This window comes from Sarcophilus harrisii, chromosome 1 (assembly GCF_902635505.1).
Source record: "Sarcophilus harrisii chromosome 1, mSarHar1.11, whole genome shotgun sequence".
In the NCBI taxonomy this organism is placed as follows: Eukaryota; Metazoa; Chordata; class Mammalia; order Dasyuromorphia; family Dasyuridae; genus Sarcophilus; species Sarcophilus harrisii.
In genome coordinates this window covers 166,036,741-166,058,622 of record NC_045426.1, presented here as the reverse complement: position 1 = coordinate 166,058,622, position 21,882 = coordinate 166,036,741, and the positions used below count along the sequence as shown (strand labels likewise).

Here is a 21,882-nt window from a genome sequence, read left to right as displayed (position 1 = left end):
AAGAACCAGATCTAAAGTTAGAAAGACTTGTGTTAGAATCTCTGTGACCTTGGACAGACACAAGTAAAGTGTGTCTGTCTCATTTCCTCATCTATAAAATGGGGATTACAATAGCACTGACCTCCCAGGGCTGCTGTGAAGATAAAAAGAAATAATATTTTAAAAGTGCTTCAAGAACTGTAAAGTATTATATATATATATATATATATATATATATATATATATATATATATATATATACTAGCTATTAGCCATGAGAGGGACCTGGCAAGCACTGCTGTATCTCAAGCTGGTCAGAGTGGCTACATACGGAATGGAATTCACTGGAAGGTTGATAAGCTAAGAAAACCTCTAATGTTGTTTAAATAATAATAATAATTTAAATGTTACCTGATTGAGAAAGAATTGTCTTCTCTATCCCTTGCTTGAGCTGTGAGTCATCTCTTAAGTCCTCATGCATGTTCTTAGTAGATTGTACTTTTTTTTTTGGAATCACATCATTCTCTGGAAGTTCTGGCTGCTTTACTTCCATTTCAACTGCTTCCTTTTCACAAGATTGTTCTGTGCACTCAGTACTCTTTTGATGGTTCTCTTGAGTTCTCTCAGTGCAGGTTCTTTCTGAACTCTCTTCTCCTCTCCCACTTGTCTCTCTCTTCTCATCTATCTGATTAACAAAATAACTTGGTGCATTGGTGGTATTATTATGAAGACCAGCAGAGATTCCCCATCCGCTGATATGCCCTGATAAGTCAGGTGTTGACCGTGTCTCTGTACTAACCAGGGGATTCTGCTCAGAGTCAACATCAGAAATAATTATTTTAATATTCTGTTCATCATTTACAACATACTTCTCAGAAATAATGGTACAGTCTGAATCAGATAAGTTGATGAAGTCCTGTTGTGAAATCACTGTGAGGCTACCTGCTTGAAAAACATTTTCCTGGAGTAAAGATTGAGTTTCAGAAGGTAAGTAGTGTTGGGAACTTGACTCTTCTTCATGCTCTGAGTTTGCTTTACAATTATTCTGGTTTTCATCATTTACAAAACAGTTCATCTTCTCAGACAATGCAGTCTCCTCAAAATAGCATCCATCATCACCAACATCATTACTATCACTGTCACTGTCAACATTTTTATGTAAAAAGGAAAGGAAACTCTTTTCCCAGACTGTCACATTCTTACTTTTCAGACTTGGGCTATTATAGTCACCAGCCTTACAAGGAACAGGTTTCTCATAAGTAGTGTGATCATTTCCTTCAGTGGCCAATGGTAACTTGTCTTCTTCACAAGAGTGGAATCCCGAAAGAGGGATGGCTTCTGCTGGCTCACAAGTTTCTGATTCTAAGATATCAGGTTCCTTCTGATAATCCACTGAACCTGTGCTCTGGCCAAGTAATTCTTGACTCATTAGGGTAAGTGAAGTTGTGTCATTTTCACAAGCACCTGTCCCTTTGGAAACTGAAAAAACTTCACTATTATGACACAGAGGATTTTTCACCATTGGAGTTACTGAGTTAGTCAGCATATCAGACTTTTCTGAAAGGTCAGAAAAAATTACAGGATCTTGCTGTCGAGCAGTAGATCTAGTTATTCTTTTTGAAGAGGGTGTTACTTGTGTCCTTGTATTGTTCTTTCTATCACTCATCTCAGTTTTTTTAGGAATTGACTTACTTTTCTCCTTTCCTATAGGCATAAAGTTCTTAGGCTCACAGACATCCTGCATATGTATCTTTGGGGGTTCTTTATCATTTATTTGATCAACAGTAGGTTGCTTATTCCTAGTTGGAGTTAACTTTTTATTCTTTGAAATTTTCTGATCATTTTCATTCACAACTGCTTTATTCTTCAATAAATTCCCTTTGGTTTTTTTAGAAACCTCTGTCTTCCTCTCTTTTGTTCCTCTGGAGTTCTCATTATTAAAATCCTGAGTGCTTCTGGGACTGCATTCTGGTTTCTACAGAAACAAAATATATAGTTAACTTCATTTTCAGCTATAATTGTATATTCAATTTATTCTGGGTTGTTGGCATATCTTTACTATTCCATTAAATTGTTATAACTTGATTTGACCGTAGAGCCTACTGAGCCAAACCAAACCCAATGATTCAGAAAAGAGTACAAGTAGGAGAAATAAAAGCAAAACATAATGGGCTCAGTGTGTGGTTTGTTATTTTGTTCTGTGATGTGTCTTTTGCTCCCTTTTCCCTAGTATTTTGGTACTATTGGTGTTACTGAACACAATAAAATCCTTCTACTTAAGCCTTAGCAGACTTACAAATTTAAACAGATGGGGAATAAACTCCACAACCTGTATTTTATTTGATCTATGTATTTCAAAGCAGAAGGCTTTGCAAACCTTTTGTCACACTCCTAGTTTAGATACTTCAACTCTATTAGACAAATCACCTATTCTGTAACTGTCATCACTTAGACATAAGAGAAAAAGAAAAGTGGAAATGCACAAAGACATAAGAAAGAGTAAAAGACCAAATAAGGAGACAGTTAAGAAAAAAATTTGACAAATACTCCATGCATAACTATGTATCTGCATGACTGCCTCAGATGTGAGAGAAGTTAACAATAATTTCAGTATATTCATTGTAACCTCACATATACATACCTTTAAGTATGGAAATGAGCAAGACAAAAACAAAAAAAAAGGATGATTTGCATAAGTCACTATGAAGTCAAGATAAAGCCATACATGATTTGTTTTTTTTTTTTAAGAAATCTTCTTAATTGGAGTCATGTAAAACAGCTTATATATGATAGCAAGATAGGCTTAAATCTGTGATTGGTAGTAGAAATGGCTAAACAAATGAAATATATCTCTATAATGGTCTTTTTCCTCAGTTTCCTTGATGACCTTAAGTGTTTATAGATCTTGGAGAAAACAAATATAATCTAAGCCAGATTCTCCCCATCTTCCATTTTAGATGTGCCCTTCAATGTGAGCCCTTATACCTTGGATATCAGCAAATGCTATAAATTAGGTCTTGATTTGTTGTTCTGTCAATCGACTAGACTTAAGAAAGTGATAGATAAAATTTTAATAGCAAAGATTATACTTAAAAGTGCCATATGTATGTGTTTTTTTCCTCCTCTGTTTGTTAAACATTTACTAGCACACTCCAGTACTAAGATACTCTGTAGAATAAGTTTCACAAGAATTTCTCCAATATAGTAGGAAGTAGCATGTTAGAATGCTGAAATTGTTGTCATATGATTTGAGTTTGAATCTCAGCTTGGAATTTTATTTCCAGAGTGACTTTGAGCAGGCCACTTAATTTGGGGGCCTTAATTTCCTCATCTGTAAAATGAAGGAGTTGGACTTCAGGGTCTTTCCAGCTCCAGGTTAATGATCTTATCTTATGCAGTACACCAAGCCAAACTTCTGGTCTCTCAGGCTTTTCTGTTTATATTCAGGTAGTTCAAGAATCATATCATCACATAAATCCAAAATAACCCCAACATGGCTTCAGGAACCATCTGTAAATAAAAGATCTCATTGATATAGTCTCCCTTCAAATCATAACCCATCCACATTCTCCTCTTGTACAGCTCTTATCTATTCTCCCCTCACTCCTCCTTAAGAAGTCCATCTGATATGAGGAAACCCCTCCTGTAAATCTTCTAACAATGTCCTGAAACCAGTGCTGTCCATCTGCAAGCCCTTCACTCTTGCTACATGAACAGAATACCCCTTTTCCAATCATACATCTCCTGGATGTCTTCTTTAATCTTCTCTAAAAAGAGAACATCTGGAGGGCAGGAGACAGTATAGTATTATCAATAACAATAAATGCAGTGAAATTTTGTATTTTTTGGACTTGTAGTCAATTTTGTGACTTATAAAATATCATTTGCATAAGCCTACGTATACCTTCTCATAGGTATCTCAACAGCATCACAGAAACATACAGATTTTTCTAATATATATTTTATTGAAATGATAAAGTAGATATGTAGGTGGGTTGTTATTTTAAGGTTCCCTTGATAGTCTTTTTTTAAAATCCCTTTTCTCAGATATATGGGGACTTCACCCCTTAAAGGCTGAAAAATTCTAATGTCTCCAGCACGATTTTCTCTGTATACATGGCTTGGTTCTGCTGCTCTTCTTCCTGTCTTTATTACTTCAGTATTATTTTCATTTTCTTATATAGCACCTCAGGGACAAAGATACTGCTATCTGAATATGGTAAATCTAGTAATACTGATGAAAAAACATTTAATTATGGAAATGTTAATGGATCAGTTCCCTTTTAAAAATCTATTTGTTGTGCCCATCTAGTTTTTATCAATAATTGATATTGGGATAATCTGGATTAACTGGATTTCATGCCAACCTTTCTACAAAGTTGTTTTTCTATCACCACTTTTTTTCAGTTTTGAGAAGCAGTGTGGTATAATAGACAGAAGGCCAACTTTAGTCAAGTAGACCTCTGATCAAGTCTGCTTCTAATATATACTCATGGTATAACCATGGGCCAGTGACTTACTTTCACCTTACTCCCAAACTCAGGTAGGGAGGTGGCACAGTAGATGGAGTGCTTGACCTGGAGTAAGCAAGACTCCTTTTCCTGAGTTCAAATCTGGCCTCAAACACTTACAGCTCTGTGACTTTGAGCAGTCATTTAACTTTGGATGCCTCACTTTCCTCATCTATAAAACGAATTGAATAAGAAAATGAGAAACCACTACAATATCTTTGCCAAGAAAACTTCAAATAGGATCATAAAGAGTATAACATAACTGGAAACCAATCAAACAACAACCTCCAAACCATTCTCCAATAATATGTAGATAAATAACTGATTTGTAATGATGGAAGGCCTTAGATAAGGCAATTAAGCTCAATTTCTTTATCTATAAAACAAAAGAGCTAAATCCAATGGATTCTAAGGTCCCTATAAGCTCTAAATCTATCATCTTATGATTCCCCTACACAAATATAGACTAAAATAACATCAATTTAAAAAATCAAGATCTTCCACAATCCCCTAAAAGATGCACCACATTTATTTACTTTATATAACCTTTACCATTCCCATAAAATTTTACAAATGAGTTTGTCCTAAACTGTTGTTGCCCTTGGCTGCCATGTCTCTTTGCCTAGTAAGAAAGTTATGTATTTGTTGGCTAAAGCAGTTTCTGGGCTCTTTTAACTTCCTAATTGCTGTGATTACTTTATATTGGTTAAATTTCCATAGAATATGACAATAGCCTGTATTCACATATTTTCCTTTATCCATCTCTCATTTTCAAATTCTTGTTTGAATGTCAAATTGGAGCTATTTTACATAACATATTGTCTCATTTATCCTTTATTTTATTTTGGCAGTATCGAATCTTTGTTTCAAAGTTCACAGAAGTAGTTTATTTGACCCAGGGAGTCTTGCTGTTCTGTGAGTAACAAAAGACTTGAGCTTATAGAGGATATGACCAGGAAGACCCTGATCAAATTTAACAACATGGCAAAAATTTCTTAAGTTGTCTATACTTTCTGTCTTAAATTTGGATATGTTATAGCCATGTTATATTAGTTTGTGTTATATAAATTCCTATTCCTATTCTAAATGATTTATTTATTTTCCAGAAAAACTTCAAGGAAGACGTTATCATACACACACACACACACACACACACACACAGCAATCAAGGTTTTTTTTTTGGACTTGTTTTGGATATTTTGAGGGGCAGGGTGGGAAGAAGAAAAAGAAAGAAAAATAAGAAAAGAAAAAAAATACATAAGGGGAATGGGCAGAAAAAGAAGGAAAGAACATTCTGAAGCAGGTATCACCCACTCCAAAGAAAGAGAGAAGAAATGAGGTATTTTGCTTGTCATCTCATTTGATCCTCCTAGCAATCCTATGAAAAAAGGATTATTATTACCCTCATTTTACAGATGAGCAAACTAAGGGAGACAGAGCTTAGTGACTTTTTCAGAGTCACAGAGCTAACTTTGGGGCTGGTTTGGAAATCCTGACTCCAAATCTAACCCTGTTTTCATCACTCCTAACTCATCATTTACAGAGCAGGACAAGCAGATGCAGTTAGTGGTAGGCCCTAGCAAGGAGAGGATGTCATGCTATGTGGGCCCTTCTCTCCTCTTGCAAGGCAGTCCTCCTTTGCTGCAGCTGCTACTTCAGCTTACTTCCTGTGGCCCCTTTCTTCCTTCTTCAACAAGGTTCTGGACTGAAGAGGAACTGATAAACTACAGACTAAGGGGCATCATATTCTTCAAATGATGTTGCTATCTAAGTCACAGCTCTCAAGATGATTGTTGATACTCTTCAAGAGCATTTCAAGGTGACAATCAAGTATCCCATGAAATTACTTGTCTTTTTGCTTTGGGGCACTCAATGAGACTAACTCTGCCAATTCCTTTATATGTTTCTCTGCAAGGAAAGCCCACAAGGCAACCTTCCATTTAGCTGCAACTTCCTCAGATTTTTTGGCAAAAATGTCCAAATTTACTTGATTCCATTCCTCTAGCAGTAGGTCAATTCAATTGTTGGACAAAAATTTTACATCTAGAATGCAAATGTTTAAAATGATACTAATACATAAGTCTAAAACCTAGTTTGTTCTCTACATTCTTCCTACTCTTGCTACTTTCACTGTGGAAGGGGAAACAGAGACACATAGAACTGAATATCACTGTTTTGTTTGTTTCATGAATTTATGACATAGTGGCCAGCCTCTCGGCATTTAGGCTGGTCCTTGTGGACAATAGGCAGTCTGTTATCAGGAAAACCTGGAACTTTTCTAGCATGGTAGAATTTGTGAGAGTTTGCATTCTAGTGGCATAGTTTTCAAGAACCCGGGATAATTTTACATCATAATTAATCCTCAAAATGAGATCTGGTGATCCAGAACTAAAGTTCTGGGTTTATACAAGGAGTCAGGAAAGTTTATCACAAATCACTCTTTGGCTCATGTATCTATCTAGAATTTTCCCTGAGAAAGTCAGAATTTGGCTTGTTATACTCTCACCTAGAATTACCCTGAAGTAAGGTATGGTGGGGAAGGGGGGGCAAATCTAGAATCCTATTACATCTAGGACAGCCTTTATTTCATCCAACAGAAAATACAAAACCCAAATGATTTACATCCAAGCCCATAAAGAGTAAAGACAGCTCTGTTTTATTCTCTGTTGAGCAATGGTTCCTCCTGGGACTTGTAATTCTTCTAGAATCAAAAGTCTCAAATATTTTGATCTCAGTATCCCTTTATATTCCAAAATTATTAAAGATTGCACAGAGCTTTTGTTTATGTGAGTTATGTCTATTGGTATTTACCATATTAGAAATGAAACATCTTAGATTTGTGAAATGAAAAGAAGTTTTGACTTCACCAACCAATGGTTTTGGAGACTCCCAAGAGTCCCCAGATCACAATTTGAAATCTGTTGCTCTGAATTTAATATTACCTTATAGTTGAGCTGCTTTCTTCCTACCTCCCCAAAAGAAAGACAAGCAATAGGCATTAATAGATTCAAAGTCCCTTCCCCCATCATCTGTTCACATAACTTACAGAAAGACAAGATCTAGAACTGCTTTTTCACATACTAATAATATTATTAGTAGTAATAACAATAGTTATTAGCACTTTAAGGTTTGCAAAGCACTTATATCAACTCATTTGATCCTCTTAACAACTCTTGGAGGTAGGCATTATAATTACCTCCATTTTGTTGGTGAGCAAACTGGAAAGTCTATGACTTCCCCAGATTACACAGCTAATAAGTGTTTGAGACAGGATATGAACCCAGATCTTCCTGAGTACAAGTCCAGTACTATTACCCACTGTTCCACCTAACTACCTAATGGCTATCTCTTTTGTTCCTCTTCATCTTGTGCTTGCCTGGCCCCCAACTTCCTCTGATAATTCCAGGAACTTAGACTTGTTCACTTATTCCTCCTCTTCAGAAGTCTTGTTTCAGGAGCTGAGCATGGTCTAGAAACTCCTATGTCTAAAAAGTTCACTCAGCCTTAGGATTTCCCCAATCATTCAGGCACCCCTCAGTCACTGCCACTTCACTATTAATGGCTCATTTCTGCAGCTGAGCTTGGCCTAGGAATTCTATTCTGCTATTGTCTTCAGTGGTTGACATTTCTAGAGCCACATGCATTCCCTCCTCTCCTAAGGCCATAAGATTCTTTGAATGGACCTGAAGTCTGTGCAGCGTTCCCTCCAAAGAACCAGTCTGCATCTTCTTCCTCCTCATCAAGAATTCACTACCCTCTGTTTTCTATCTTAAACTTGGATATGGTTAAATATATAAAGGATTCTAAATTTGTGAACTGGCACTGAAGTATAACTAATCACACCCCTCTCTGACAATTAAGAAATGCTAAATGTTTTTATGGGATTCATCTAACTCTTGTGCTCTTTGTTAAGAGATCCAGTCTTCTTGTCCTTTGGAGGAGATCAAATCTCCTCTAACTGTACAAGGACAGGCAAGGATAAAGATATTTGGTGTGGGAAAAAGGAAATGGCACCAGGTTAAGCTGATTTGAACTTACAAACAACAAGCAGATGTCACAGGTATATGATAACAACTTTTCCTTCCAACCATACTTTTAAATTAACTCTGAAGGAAAACTGCATTTCTGAGCTTAACTCAAGAAATATAGCTTGATGGAATAGAGATAGTTGCAGCAATAGGTGGACAGTAGATAGAGCACAGGGCCTGAAGTCAAGAAAACTCTTCTTCCCTGAGTTCAAATCTAGCTTGAGCAAGTTATCCAACCCTGTTTGCCTCAGTTTCCTCATCTGTAAAAATGAGCTGGAGAAGAAAATGGTAAACTATTCTAGCATCTTTGTCAAGAAAACCTCAAAAGAGGTCACAAAGACTCAGATACAACTGAAAAATAATTAAACAACAATATAGAATAAGGTCAATTACAGAATAGATTAAATTATTAAATGATACAAAATAATTTTAATTTCCTCACTGCCGAAGAAGACAAGTCATCATGTATACTCACATGAATTAGAATCCTCCCTTTAACTCATCATTTTATATATGAGAGATGAGAAGAAAAAGAAAAGGATAAGAGAGGAAGAATATGGATAAAGAAGAGTGGGAAGAAGGCAATGTTCTGAAGCATCTGGTACCCACTCTAAAGAAGAGCAGAAATGAAACTGTCAAACACCATCATTCTATCAGTCAGTTTTAATGATCTGCTTTCTTTTGTTATAAGGGAAGGTTCAATAGTTTTTTTTTTTTTTTGTGTGTGTGTGTGTGTGTGTGTGTGTGTAGTGATGAGGCCATTATAGAAAACTGATCTGGTACAAGAAATAAAAAGAATCAATTAAAAAAAAACACAGGGGTATCCTTGACCCTTGTAATACACAATACCAAGTACTGCTGGCAGTTTCCAAGAAATTGTTACCATTGGATAACATGCTGCCCTCAAACCAAAGGAAATTTGAAGTGATCTAGAGGTATCTCAGATCATCAAGGAAACGAGAAAGATGATTCCCCTTGCTTCATTTGTTAAATTATTTCCAAAACCAATAGCACAAAATGCTTTAATGTACACAGGCCTACTGTGACATTATAAACTTACTCACAAATTTCTATTGTATGAGGTAGAATGCACTCTGTTTTTAAAGAATGCATCAGAAGACCTGTTTTTTCTCTTTGTAGCAAGTATGTCACTAGAAAAAGGTTTTTTTTCTAAATATAGATTTACCTTGCACTGGTATGTATCTTCACAGTGTAACAGTTCACTTCTATCTCTTTGCTCTGTAAACAAAAAGAGAGTCAATCAGATGACTACTAACAAGCATTTACAATGGATCTACTGAGCTTAAAGCCCTATGCTAGGTTCTAGGCATACAAAAATATATATATACATAGAATAAATATAAAGAAAATAAATGCAAATAAAAACAAGTAGTTAAATACAATGCAGTTTAGGAAGAATAAGGTATCAGGAAATGCTTCATGTAGAAAGTGGCCCTTGAGTATTGTCTTGAAGGAAGAGGCAATCTACATGGTGGAGATGAGGAAAGAGTATATTCCAGGTATGGGATTCATACAAAGGGAAAAAGATGGGAGATGGAGGGCTGTGCTTGTAGGACAGAAATAAGGTCAGTTTGGCTGGTTTGCAGAATGTAAGATGGAAGTAATATTCTATCAAGTTGGAAAGATAGGTTGGAGCCAAGTCATGAAGAACTTTAAAAGTAAACAGAAAAGTTGATAGCTGATTGTAAAGGCAACAAAAGTCCTTGGAATTGATCCTTGGATTGAGTAGAGAGGTGACCTGATCAGATATGTACTTAAAGGAAAGCAGTTTGGTAGTGGTATGAACGACAGTTTATAGTGGGGAGAAAGTTTAGGCATAAAGGCAACCAATTAGAAAGCTGTAATATTCTAGGTGAGAGATGATAAGGGTCTGAACTAAGATGAAAGTTGATTGAGTCAAAAAGAAGCCATCTTCTGAAATGTATCCAGTGTTTCAAAAACCAGACTAGACTAGACTTTTGGAAACCTAAAAATAAATAGCTATGTGAAAAAAAAAAAAAGAATAAAACCAACAGGATTCAATGGCATTATGTAAATATATTTGCTATTAAAATCAGCATGTACAATCAAGGTTCCTACATTCGCCAATCTTCGGCTTCATTAGTACTTAAATATAATCTTGAGATAATGAAAAAAAGACTTCTTTACAAAGCACTAATCATAAATATAAGACAATAGGCAAGGCTAAAATTGGGTAGAAACCATATGAAATTTTGAATTAAGTACATTTTTATATAAATACATCTAAATGATACAACAAATGGTAGAGCTGTATGTTCAAATCATACACAATATTAAAAAAGCAAATTTGCTATTTAAAGGAATTCTTCAGTGTATCCTATTAAAATTTTGAGCAAAAAACTTTTCAATAAAGGTAATGTTGCGAAGCCCTTAATCTATTTGTTTTATAAGTTCAAATTTCCATATACTGAATTTTCCTACAGCAAGGCTCACATATTTTAAAAGTCTAGTGACCTTGGGTAAGCTAGAGGGGGAAAAATAGCTTGATTAGTGTTCCCTGAGATAATAAAGAGAAGGAATGAATTTAATCATCTCTTTTTTGCTTTTATACATTGAGTACTCTGCTAAAATTCTCCACAAGTGTGTCATTTTGGAATGGAAGTAACTAAGGATTCTCAAAGGCTATAATACTGGAGGAATCCAAGTTCTGTAAGGTACTGACAAATTGGAAAGGTTGTAAGCATGAACCTGGTTATAAAGGTCTGTTATCTACTGTCTAAACTAGTTTTGTTTTAAAAGTTTGGAGGGCTATAAAAATTATGCATACCCTTTGATCCAGCAGTGTTTCTATTGGGACTGTATCTCAAAGAGATCATAAAAGAGGGAAAAGGACCCACAAGCACAAAAATGTTTGTAGCGGCTCTTTTTGTAGTGGTAAGAAACTGGAAATTGAGTGGATGCCCATCAGTTGGAGAATAGCTGAATAAATGATGGTATATGAATGTAATGGAATATTATTGTTCTGTAAGAAATGATGAACAGGCTGATTTCAGAAAGGCCTGGAAAGATTTACATAAACTGATGCTATCTATGTGAAGTAATCAGAACCAAGAGAACATTGTACAAGGTAACAAGATTATGTGATGATCTACTGTGATAGACTTGACTCTTCAACAATGAGGTGATTCAAGGAAATCCAATTGACTTGTGATAGACGGAGCCATCTACATCTAGAGAGAAAACTATGGGACTAAAGCATATTTTTACTTTTTTTGCTGCTGCTGTTGTTTTTTGCTTGTTTTTTCTTCTTTCTTGTGTTTTTCCCTTTTGATTTGATTTTTTTGTACCACATGACAAATATGGAAATATGTTTAGAAGAACTGCACATATTTAACTTATATGCTGTCTAGTGGAGGGGGAAAGAGGAAGGCCAGGAGAAAAAATTGGAACACAAAGTTTTACAAAGGTGAATGGTAAAAACTATGTTTGCATGTATTGGAAAAAATAAAATACTATTAAAAAAAAAAACAATTCTCATGCCTACATGGTAACACAAGGCTAAAATCCTACTTATAGGGAAAAATTAGGTTGATGGATAGAGTTCTGAGTTGAAATAGGCCTAAAGCCAATTGGGTTTATACACTGAGCCTAGCATCAATCTGGTGATCCTCTAGGAATGGCCATTAGTGTGTTTAAGAATGGAGGAAACAAGCCCAGATCACAAAAACAGAGCAGGTTAAAACCTACATGTAGATCAATTTTCAGATCAGGCCCCCAAAGTACCTACTGCATTTTTAGCCTGGGAGAAATAGAGAAGACCAGTTTCAAAAACAAAAGTCTCATCACCAGAATGGTAGGTGACATTTTGTTATTGGTGTTTTTACCACAGCAACTCATGAAGACCTTTCCTAGACTTCTTACACTGCAAGTATTCTCCATCCCTGTGGCCTCTTTCTTTGATTGTTTTTTTCCCATCACAACTAGTAAGTGCGTAAGATCAAATGTGAATTCAGGTCTTCTGAACTCTAGGTACTACCTAGCTGTCCCAACAAGAAATCCAACTCACTTACATGTCATGGTATTACCCTCCCCACCCCACTACCTCTGTCCATGTCATGATCCTCTTAGAGAACACAGGACAAAACATCTGCCCATCTTCCATCTTTAAGGAGCAAGTCCAGGTTTGTCATGCCTTCATTCACCTTCAGACTGCATTCCTGATTGTCTAGACACACACACCCCCATATATATTACATTTCCACCTACCCTCAAAAAGACTTGAAAGTATGAGAGTTGGAATGTTTTGATAGAATATCCATTCTGATGAAATAAAATCTTTTGTAGCTGTGTGGACCAATTTCAGGATCTTTGGGGTTCATGTACAGATTTTAGAGAGTTTATGATAAGAAAACAAATTACATCTTTATTTTCATGGTCCTCTAAGTGAAATTTAATATTTCCTTCAATTATGAATATAGGTGCCAACATGTAATGGTTCACTGATTCATAGACTTTAACAGACTGCCAAAGGAGTCCATAACAATCCCCTCCCAAAAAAGTTAAGAACCTCTGTTTTAAATCCCTGAATATGGGAATGCTAATAAAATTTTCTCTAATTTTTGGTACTGATTAGTTTGGTGATAAGAGGGGAAGAAAGGGAAGGAATGAGAGAATTTGGAACTCAAACTTTTTTAAAAAATGAATGTTAAAATTTTCTGTTTATATTTAATTTAGAAGAAAAAGAGAATGAATTTTCCTTTGTCCAGTGATTAGGTATGTGAGGGCCCTTTCTAAAAGAGTTATTGAAATTTGTGCTAAATCATTCTGAGTGACCCTATTGTTTCCAGTCTTGCTAGTCTCCTGGCACATGGTTGATATGTCAACCACTCTCTTAGGAGAACTATCAACAATCTTTTGGGAGAGACACATGAACTTTGATCCTATAAGCTTTCATCCCATCTCCCTTACCTCTAATGTCATTTCCCTAAAATGCAACAATGGAGAAGCAGCTGAGACACAATGGCCTGCCCTCCTCGCCCCCCCCCCTTTGGAAACATGTACTTTCAGGATTGTCTTGCTCTTATTATCTAAAATGTGGAGGGAAGAGAAAGTGTCAGTTTCAACTTAATCACTTAAACACTTCAAAGTGTTTTTGCCTTAGGTATTAATAATAAACTTTTAAAATTTTTCTCTTCTTGGATTTGTTCTATTATTGAACAAATATTTCTTTTTAACATTTTTTTGTCAAGATCAGCCAGGAAAATCATTTTGCTCTGGGGCTCCCATTGGGGAATTTTATTCCAACTAGCAAACCCTATAGAGAGGGACAGAGTAGACTTGCTTGGTGGTCAGCCAAACATGAAGTAAATTGAAGAATTTAGCTCTGCAAACTCAGAAAACTCAAGAATGTTCCTATCCCAAATATCCAGTATCCAAAATTCTGAATTTTTTTTTCTCATTTGGGCACAAAGAAGACAAATTCTCAGAAGGGGTCAGCCTCTTCCTGATTCCTGGGTAGACTAGCTAAAGCTTAGGGGAAAGGAAACTATTATGGATTATGGAATAAAAAGAAAATTCACCCAGATAAAGGATGGGAACTTGGGAATTACAGTCAATCAGATACACATACTAAAAACAAAACTTGGAATTTCAACATCCTAGGCAAAAATGGTATTGGTTGAGAGGGTTTTTTTTTTTTAAATTGAAACTATTCTCTTTACTAAAACTGCAATATCTTCTAAGGAAAAAAGACTTAAGGGGAAAAGGATTAAAGGATGAAGTTAGTTTCTCTTGAAAATGGGAAGGAGCCTTTAAGAAATTTTACAGAAAAAAAAAAAAAAAACAACAACAACCCATCAGGATGAGGTCTAAAACTGGGAACAACAGGCAAGGGGTGAAGATTCAGCCCCACCCTGAGACCCCTACCCCAAAATGGGTATGAATACCCAGCTATTGGTAATGTTAAACAGGGATTTATTCTCATTAGTTTCTTATTGGTGAGATTCTTCCTTAATGCATTCACCATTCTAGCCAGATTAGAGAAAGCACAGATAAAGACAGGCAAAGAAAAGAAAGGAAAAAAATATATTTTTTCTTTCTTTCCTTTTCTCCTGGTTTGTAGAAACAAGTTCGAAATGATTCAGCAGAATTTGGTTGTTTAGGTAAATTAATAAGCTTTAATGTAAATTCACTGGACAATTATAAAAGAAAAGAAGAAAGAAAATTTAAGCAAATAGGGATAGAAGGAAATAGAAAGTTAAGAATTTTGTAGTCTGTTTGTCCTGTCAGTGCGAATAAAGTATTTGAAAGTAAAGGATTTGAAATTCTGGAAGGAGGGGTTTTAGGAAGATTTTTTATTCAGATATTACAAATATGAGAAATTTTATTTGGTTATTATTTATTATATGGAAAATAGAAAAATATACCACAATATTGAATTATTTGATAGCATACCAAAAATACTATACTTAAAGGACCACTAGAAGACTGTGCTTTAGTCCTTATATAAAAATTTACAATTATAATTTCAATTCTACATAACAAAGAGAGTGATTGCCATGCTTGAGAAAATCTCTATGCATCCCAAAAGAAGATTGAAAATACAAGCCTATGCATACCCTTTGATTCAGCAGTGTCCCCAAAGAGCCTATATCCCAAAGAGATCATTAAAAAGAGAAAAGGACTCACATGTGCAAAAATGTTTGTAGTAACCCTTTTTGTAGTGGGAAGGAACTGGAAACTGACTGCATGCCCATCAGTTGGGGAATGGCTGAATAAGTTATAGTATATGAAAGTAATGGAATATTATTGTTCTATAAGAACAATATTTCAGAATGATTTCAAAAAGGTCTGGAAAGACTTACAAGAATTGATGCTAAGTGAAGTGAGTAGAACCAGGAGATCATTGTACCCGGCAACAAGATTATGTGATGATCAATTCTGATGGAATTAGTTCTTTTCAACAATGAGGTGATTCAGGCCAATTCCAATAGACTTGTGATGGAGAGAGTCATCTATACTCAGAAAGAGGACTATGGGGATTTAATGTGAATCACAACAAAGGATTTTTACTGATTTGGTTGTTGTTTGCTTTTTTTTTCTCTTTTTTTCCATTTTGATCTGATTTTTCTTGTACAGCATGATAATTGTGAAAATATAGATAGAAGAATTACATGTTTAATATATATTAGATTACTTGCTGTCTATGGGAAAGAGAGGGGAACACAAGGTTTTGCAAAGGTGAATGTTGAAAATTATCTGCATATATTTTGAAAATAAAAAATTATTTTTTAAAATGAAAAAAAATTTTAAATTCTTGCAATAAGATAAAAAAGAAAATACAAGCCTGTCACTTTAAATCATTATCAGTAGAGTAACTGAAAGTAACTGACCTTATAATTTTTTTTCAATTTATCTCATTTAAAGAAACAGAATAAGAAAAAAGAAAAACAGAAGAGGAATACAAACAAAATTAAATAAAACAAAAGAGATCATTGTCATGTGCTCAGCAGAACATAAGGGATCATTCAAAATATATTAACAACAAATACCAGTTCATGAAAGTATATATATATATATATATATATATATATACACATATATAATTTATATGTATATATATATATGTAGAAGAAATTATATTTATGAATGTCCATTTTTTTACTTCCTTGTAAATTGTTCTTTTGTTCTCTGCTATGCACCTTTTTTATTTTATTCATTTTCCCCCGTTTTCATCTCTTTACCACCACCAAGCAAGCTATAGTTAAGAAGGGATCTATCTATCTATCTGTGTAGATATATACAAACACATATATATATACACACATACCCCTACACATACATACACATATATCTTTCCTATCCCTGCTGATCCTTTGCTTTAATTATGCTCCTAACTCACCTTGCTATTTTTAAGTCTTTTCCCTACCCATGGATCCTGCCCTTATCTTCTTCCCTAACCCTTTGCTTCCCTGTCTACCCATCCCTTATTTCTTTATAGATTTTGGAGGGGCTATACCCTTCATAATATATATGTAGTGTTTAACCTATTCCTGATGTGAGCAGGTTTTCAGAACTGTCAGCTCTCCTCCCTGCTCTGATGTCTATTCTTTCTCTATACCTCATTTGTATATATCTTTCTTTTGAGCTGCCCTATTGTTGATGTCAAACTTAAAATATATGCTATAGATTTTCCATGTAAAAATAAACCAAACTATTTGTCCATGCTGAGTTCCTTGAAATTGATCTTTGACATTTGATATTGATATGTTAAATTTTCTATCAAGTTTGGGTTTGGTTGATAGAAAGTCCTGAAAAGCTGCAAGTTCATTGAATGTCCATTTTTCTCATTCAATATTATAGATAGTTTTGTTGGATATGGCCACAAGCCTAGTTTTTTTTAATTGCTGGGAGATATGATTCCAGGACCAGCAGTCTTTTATTGTGGCTGCTGATAAATCCCATACAATTCTCATTGTAGCTCCAGTGTATTTGAATTGTTTTTTTCTTCTTTCTTGCAAAATGTTCTCATTGTTCTGGGAGTTTCCAAATCTGGCAATAATATTCCTATGTGTTTTCCACAAAGGACCTCTGAGGTGGTGATAGATAGATTTTTTTCTATTTCCCCTCATATTCTATCACTCCAGGACAATTTTCTTGAATTATTTCTTGCATGTCAAGGTCCTTTTTTTTTTTTTTTTTGGTCACAACTTTCAGGCAGTCCAATTATTCTTATATTTTTTCTTCTTGATTTATTCTCCAGATCTGTCATTTTTTTCTTATGTTTCACATTCTGTTCTATTTTTTCATTCTTTATAATCTATTTTGTTATTTCTTGATCTCTCATAGCTTCACTGGCTTCCCCTTACCCAATTCTAATTTTCAAAAAGTTACTTTTGTCTTTGAGATACTCTATCTCCTTTTCTGGTTGGTTGAACTTTTCACAATTTTCTTGCTTTTCTTGAATGGTTTTTATTTTGATTTTTAATTTTTTTTCCTTCAACATCTCTCATTTGATTTTTAAATTCATTTTTCAATTCTTCTATAAATTCTCTCTGGGCAGGTAGCCATTTCACATTACTCTTTGGGTTAGAAGCTTTTTTTTTTTTTTAAACTTTAGTGTCCTCCTCTTCCTGTTTCCAAAAGAAGTTTCTATGTCAGGGTTTTTTCTTCGTTGCCCACTTATTTTTTTCTTTTAAATAAGAAGTATTAGGGTAAGTACTTCTAATCCTAGTGTGGAGGAGGGCAATTGTGCTTTTCACTTTACTTCAACTTTTTCCTCTGACCAGGAACCGTAAATCAAGAGCTCCCCACTCCAGCAAGTGCCTGCAGACAGCAGCATCCCCACCCCACTGCTTCTGTACTCACCAGTTGTCCTGATTCCTGTGGCAGCTCCACAGCACAGCTGGCCCTGGTGTTCCTAATCAATGGAGGTTCCCTCAGTCTTCCCAGACTCAGACCCCAACTCCACAAACAGACAAAGAGGTGAAAGCTTCTGTGAGTCCTGCTGAAGATCCAGACACATTCAGCTAGTCCCAGGGGTCCCCATTTTGGTGTTCCCATGCAGGGAGCCTGGAAATGTTTGCACTTCACACAGCTTAATCCCAAACCCTGATCCTTCTTCAGATCTTCTCAAGTTGCTTCAGGAGGACCCTGTTCCTCCAAATCTTCTTGATTTTACAATAGTCTAAGTTTGCCCTGAGGTGCAAATTTGTTCTTTTTGTGGGGGAAAACAATAGAGCTTGAAATTTACCAATCTATTCCACCATCTTCCCAGAATCCTCCATTGACCTGATAATTTGTCAGCAGTGAATAGCCCTTAAGAAAATTGAAATTCTATATGATTCCATTTGTATGTATAGATCTAGATGTGACTGAATTTTTTTTAGTCTCATTTAAATGAGATGTGTTTTCCTATTAGAATAATTGTGATCTTTGACCCTTTATAAATAAATCAAACATTAAAAGAAAAAAACACCTAATATTTGACATAAAGAAAATATGTTTAGAAACTATAAAAATAAGTTTTGTTAAGGTATAATCTGATCAAAATTACTCTCTACTCATCTTGAATGCAACTTTATAGAAAGCCAAAAGTGGTAAAATGAATGAAGTGATTTTCTATGTAAAATAATTTAGAGATTAATTCAATGGAATTTGTCATTTTACTAGCAGTGTGTTTTATTTAGCACGTTGTATATGCTATTATTATGTTTCTAAATTTTCTTGTATTGGAATTTGGGAAAGCATTATATAAGAAATGCTGTCAAGAAAATGCTACTATATCAGAAAATTAATTCCTCTTTTGATATAAATGTTATGAAATTATTAAGTTATAAGAGGCTATTATCATCAAGTTAAAACCTGCAGATATTTAATTTGATATATTTTGGTTTAAAAGGAAGAATAATAATTACTTACTGTGTGGGAAAAGGGGGGTGGGTGGGAAGAAAGATCATAAAATCTTATTAGTCTGTGAAAGAAGTTTCTAAGTGTCGTGAAATCCTAAAATGAACTGGTTTACTGAAAAACTGGGATCTCCCTTCTACAACCTCTACAGTATTAGAAGGACCTAGAAGTTTGAGTGAGTTTCATCTAATATATTACTTAATTATTATTTATTAAAAATTATAAAATCATGTCTGTTAATAAATAGTGTATGTTGGAGTTGCATTTTTTGAACCAACTTAGTCACAACAGACCTTAGATTCCAACACTTCATTTTGTTTCAGGAAGTACCAGATAGTACAAATGGAAAACTTGCCTATAGTCGTTATTTTTCTGGGGAATGATGTCAACTATCATGTATTCACTATATATGTGAAACTTCAAAATGTAATTATTTTATGTTATAAATGAGGGGTAAATAAGATATTTTAAAATGTGTTTTCACTGTTAATTATTCATGCAACTTGATAAAAGTGGTAATAACCTAGCTCTAAGCTGTGATTAGTGTAATTTCACTATTTGAGGCAAACTCTCTTGGGACTTTAATTTGATACTCTTCTGAGTTTTGATTTCCAGTGTGATTGCCTGAACTAATACTAAGCCAATAATTCTCCATTCAAAGGGAATGCCATGAACTTCCCTGAGAGAGTTTGGGTTGAGGAGTGCTACAAGTGGATGGATGTCTGAGCAAGTTGAGGGCTTGACTCCAATTTTCCATTGTACTATTTTCTTTCTGAACAGGAAATTTTTCCACCTGGTAAATTCTGAACCTGAGTTTGATAATTTGTGAATAAATGTGGAACTTTGCTACATGATTAGATATTAAATATGATTTGTGCAAAGAAACAGAGTTTTCCCCTGTTGTGGCTCATGTCTGATCAATATGTACAAGATATGTATAGTATCTATTTCATTATAACTATGTCCCTCCCTTTTCCTTTCACAGCAAATTTCTATTGTCAAGGCAGATGAACAATGAAAATTTTTCATTAAAATACTAAACCTATTATTTATATATTAATATTAAACCATCTGAGTTACTTGAATAGGATGAAAGTATCTTTAATTTGATTTTGTGAGCATCTATCTAAATAGTTCTTCAGCTTGCCATCCCCTTGCTAACAGTTATATATTCATGCATCATATTAGGTTCTTCAGAATGATATAAAGATAATATGCAAATCCTTAAAAAGAGGGATAGAGTGAAAATGTAAATATGTTTTGAAAAGAAAATGATAATATAAAAATTTTCCTGGGATAGTAAACTTGAAAAAGAAAAAAAAATAAACTGTAGAATACCTAAACACACACACACAGAGACATAAATGCATACATACATACATGACTGGCTTCCTAGTATTTCAATGTTAATATACAAGCTTTGTTTTAGTTCTAAATTTTTAGTGTTTTAATTCTAAATATTCAATTAAATATTTTATATACATAAATGCAGAAGTACTTATAAAAACATTTTAAGCCATTGTTCCCCTATTTTAAAATCTCAGATAATATTAAAGGACAGAAATGCTCATTTTCCAGGTCAAGTCCTCACGTATTCTTTTAAGATTCCTCTTTTAGCCTATAAGTGGCATTGTCCATATCAGATACAAGGTAGGAGTGAAGACAAAAGATCTAAGTGCTATATAAAAATTTAAATTCTATGAAGTTTCAGATGAATTATAGGTTCCTAATTTAGTGTTCTTATAATACTGTTGTTATTAGGACTAGTTCCATAACACCTGAATGAGTTTTCACTACCATGATCTAATTACTGAGAAAGCCAATCTGATTAGATTTTTAAACAATACTAAATTATGCAAAGTTTTAATACAAGGCGAACTTAGCATTATCTAGAGAATCTCCTCAACTGACCTGGAACTCGGAAATGTTTGAGGTAATGCTTCCACAGATCTATCTGATACATACAAAGCTGTTTGAAAGATGCACAGGAAGTGCTTATCAAATCCTTGAGGATCATGGATACTGTAATAGGACTTGATACTCTAAAGGCTACTGTCACCTTGAGTTTCTTTATTCACCTATTGTAACTTTACTTGTTGTGTTAGTCATTTGCATATTATGGACCTGTTACCTGTTCTGTAAGCTGTTTATCATTTCTGCTTGGACTGTGCCACTGTAGGAACCAAGACCCTTGTACAATGCATGTACTGGTCATGAGCATTTGCCCATGATATGTTATGTTGTAATCATTAGTTGCCTTTCTTATCAAGAGTTTAACTCTTCATGGAAGGACACTATGATAAAGGCAAGTGAAAGTGAGCATTCTATCATTTGTATACTTGCAGAGTGACTATATTGAGTTGCCAAAATCTATGGGCTAGCAGATCCATTTTGGAGAGCAGAACTTTTCACTGTATCTATATCTTTAGGTTTTCTCTTTGTGATCTCATAGGGATTACTTGCTGTTTGTATTTGCAGTACCTCCTTTGGTAAAAAGAATGGATCCCCAAAGCCAATATCCACATTTACAAGCAACAAATTAAGATACTACAGTTGATCATACAGGATCAATATAGATCTAATTGGGGTGTTGCACCATGAGTATAGTTAGCATCACAAGGGAGAATTCTTGAAATTTGTGCTGAATCAATTAGTGACCCCATTGTTTCTAATCTTGTTGGTCTTTCAGATAAATGCCATTCAGTCTGTCAGAAGATATTTGATTCCATCTCTTTATTCTATGTATTACCACATGCACTTTCATCCTATCCCTATTATTTCTAATTTCATTTCCCAATGATGTGGCAATGCAGGAAGAGCTAGGCCATTGTGGCTCATCTCCTTTGGAAAATGTGTATCTATCAGGATTATTTTGTGTACATATCAAGATTGCTTTGCTCTTATTAATAAAAGTTCTCTATACAAAAGCATCAGTTGGTTTGAACTTTGTTGCTTGGCCAAGTTCAACACACTTT

At 34.6% G+C, this 21,882-nt stretch overlaps 1 protein-coding gene across 1 annotated transcript in view; it reads right to left on the bottom strand.

Annotated features, from left to right (window-relative positions):
* The window catches only part of ANKRD31 (ankyrin repeat domain 31), a 169,187-nt gene that overhangs the window by 87,886 nt on the left and 59,419 nt on the right, over positions 1-21,882 (bottom strand). The window contains exons 13-14 of the mRNA XM_031966397.1: positions 9,705-9,757; positions 391-1,954 (exon numbers count right to left, since the gene is read on the bottom strand). Of these exons, the coding sequence (XP_031822257.1) occupies positions 391-1,954; positions 9,705-9,757 (1,617 nt within the window). The remainder of the gene's footprint in view (positions 1-390; positions 1,955-9,704; positions 9,758-21,882) is intronic.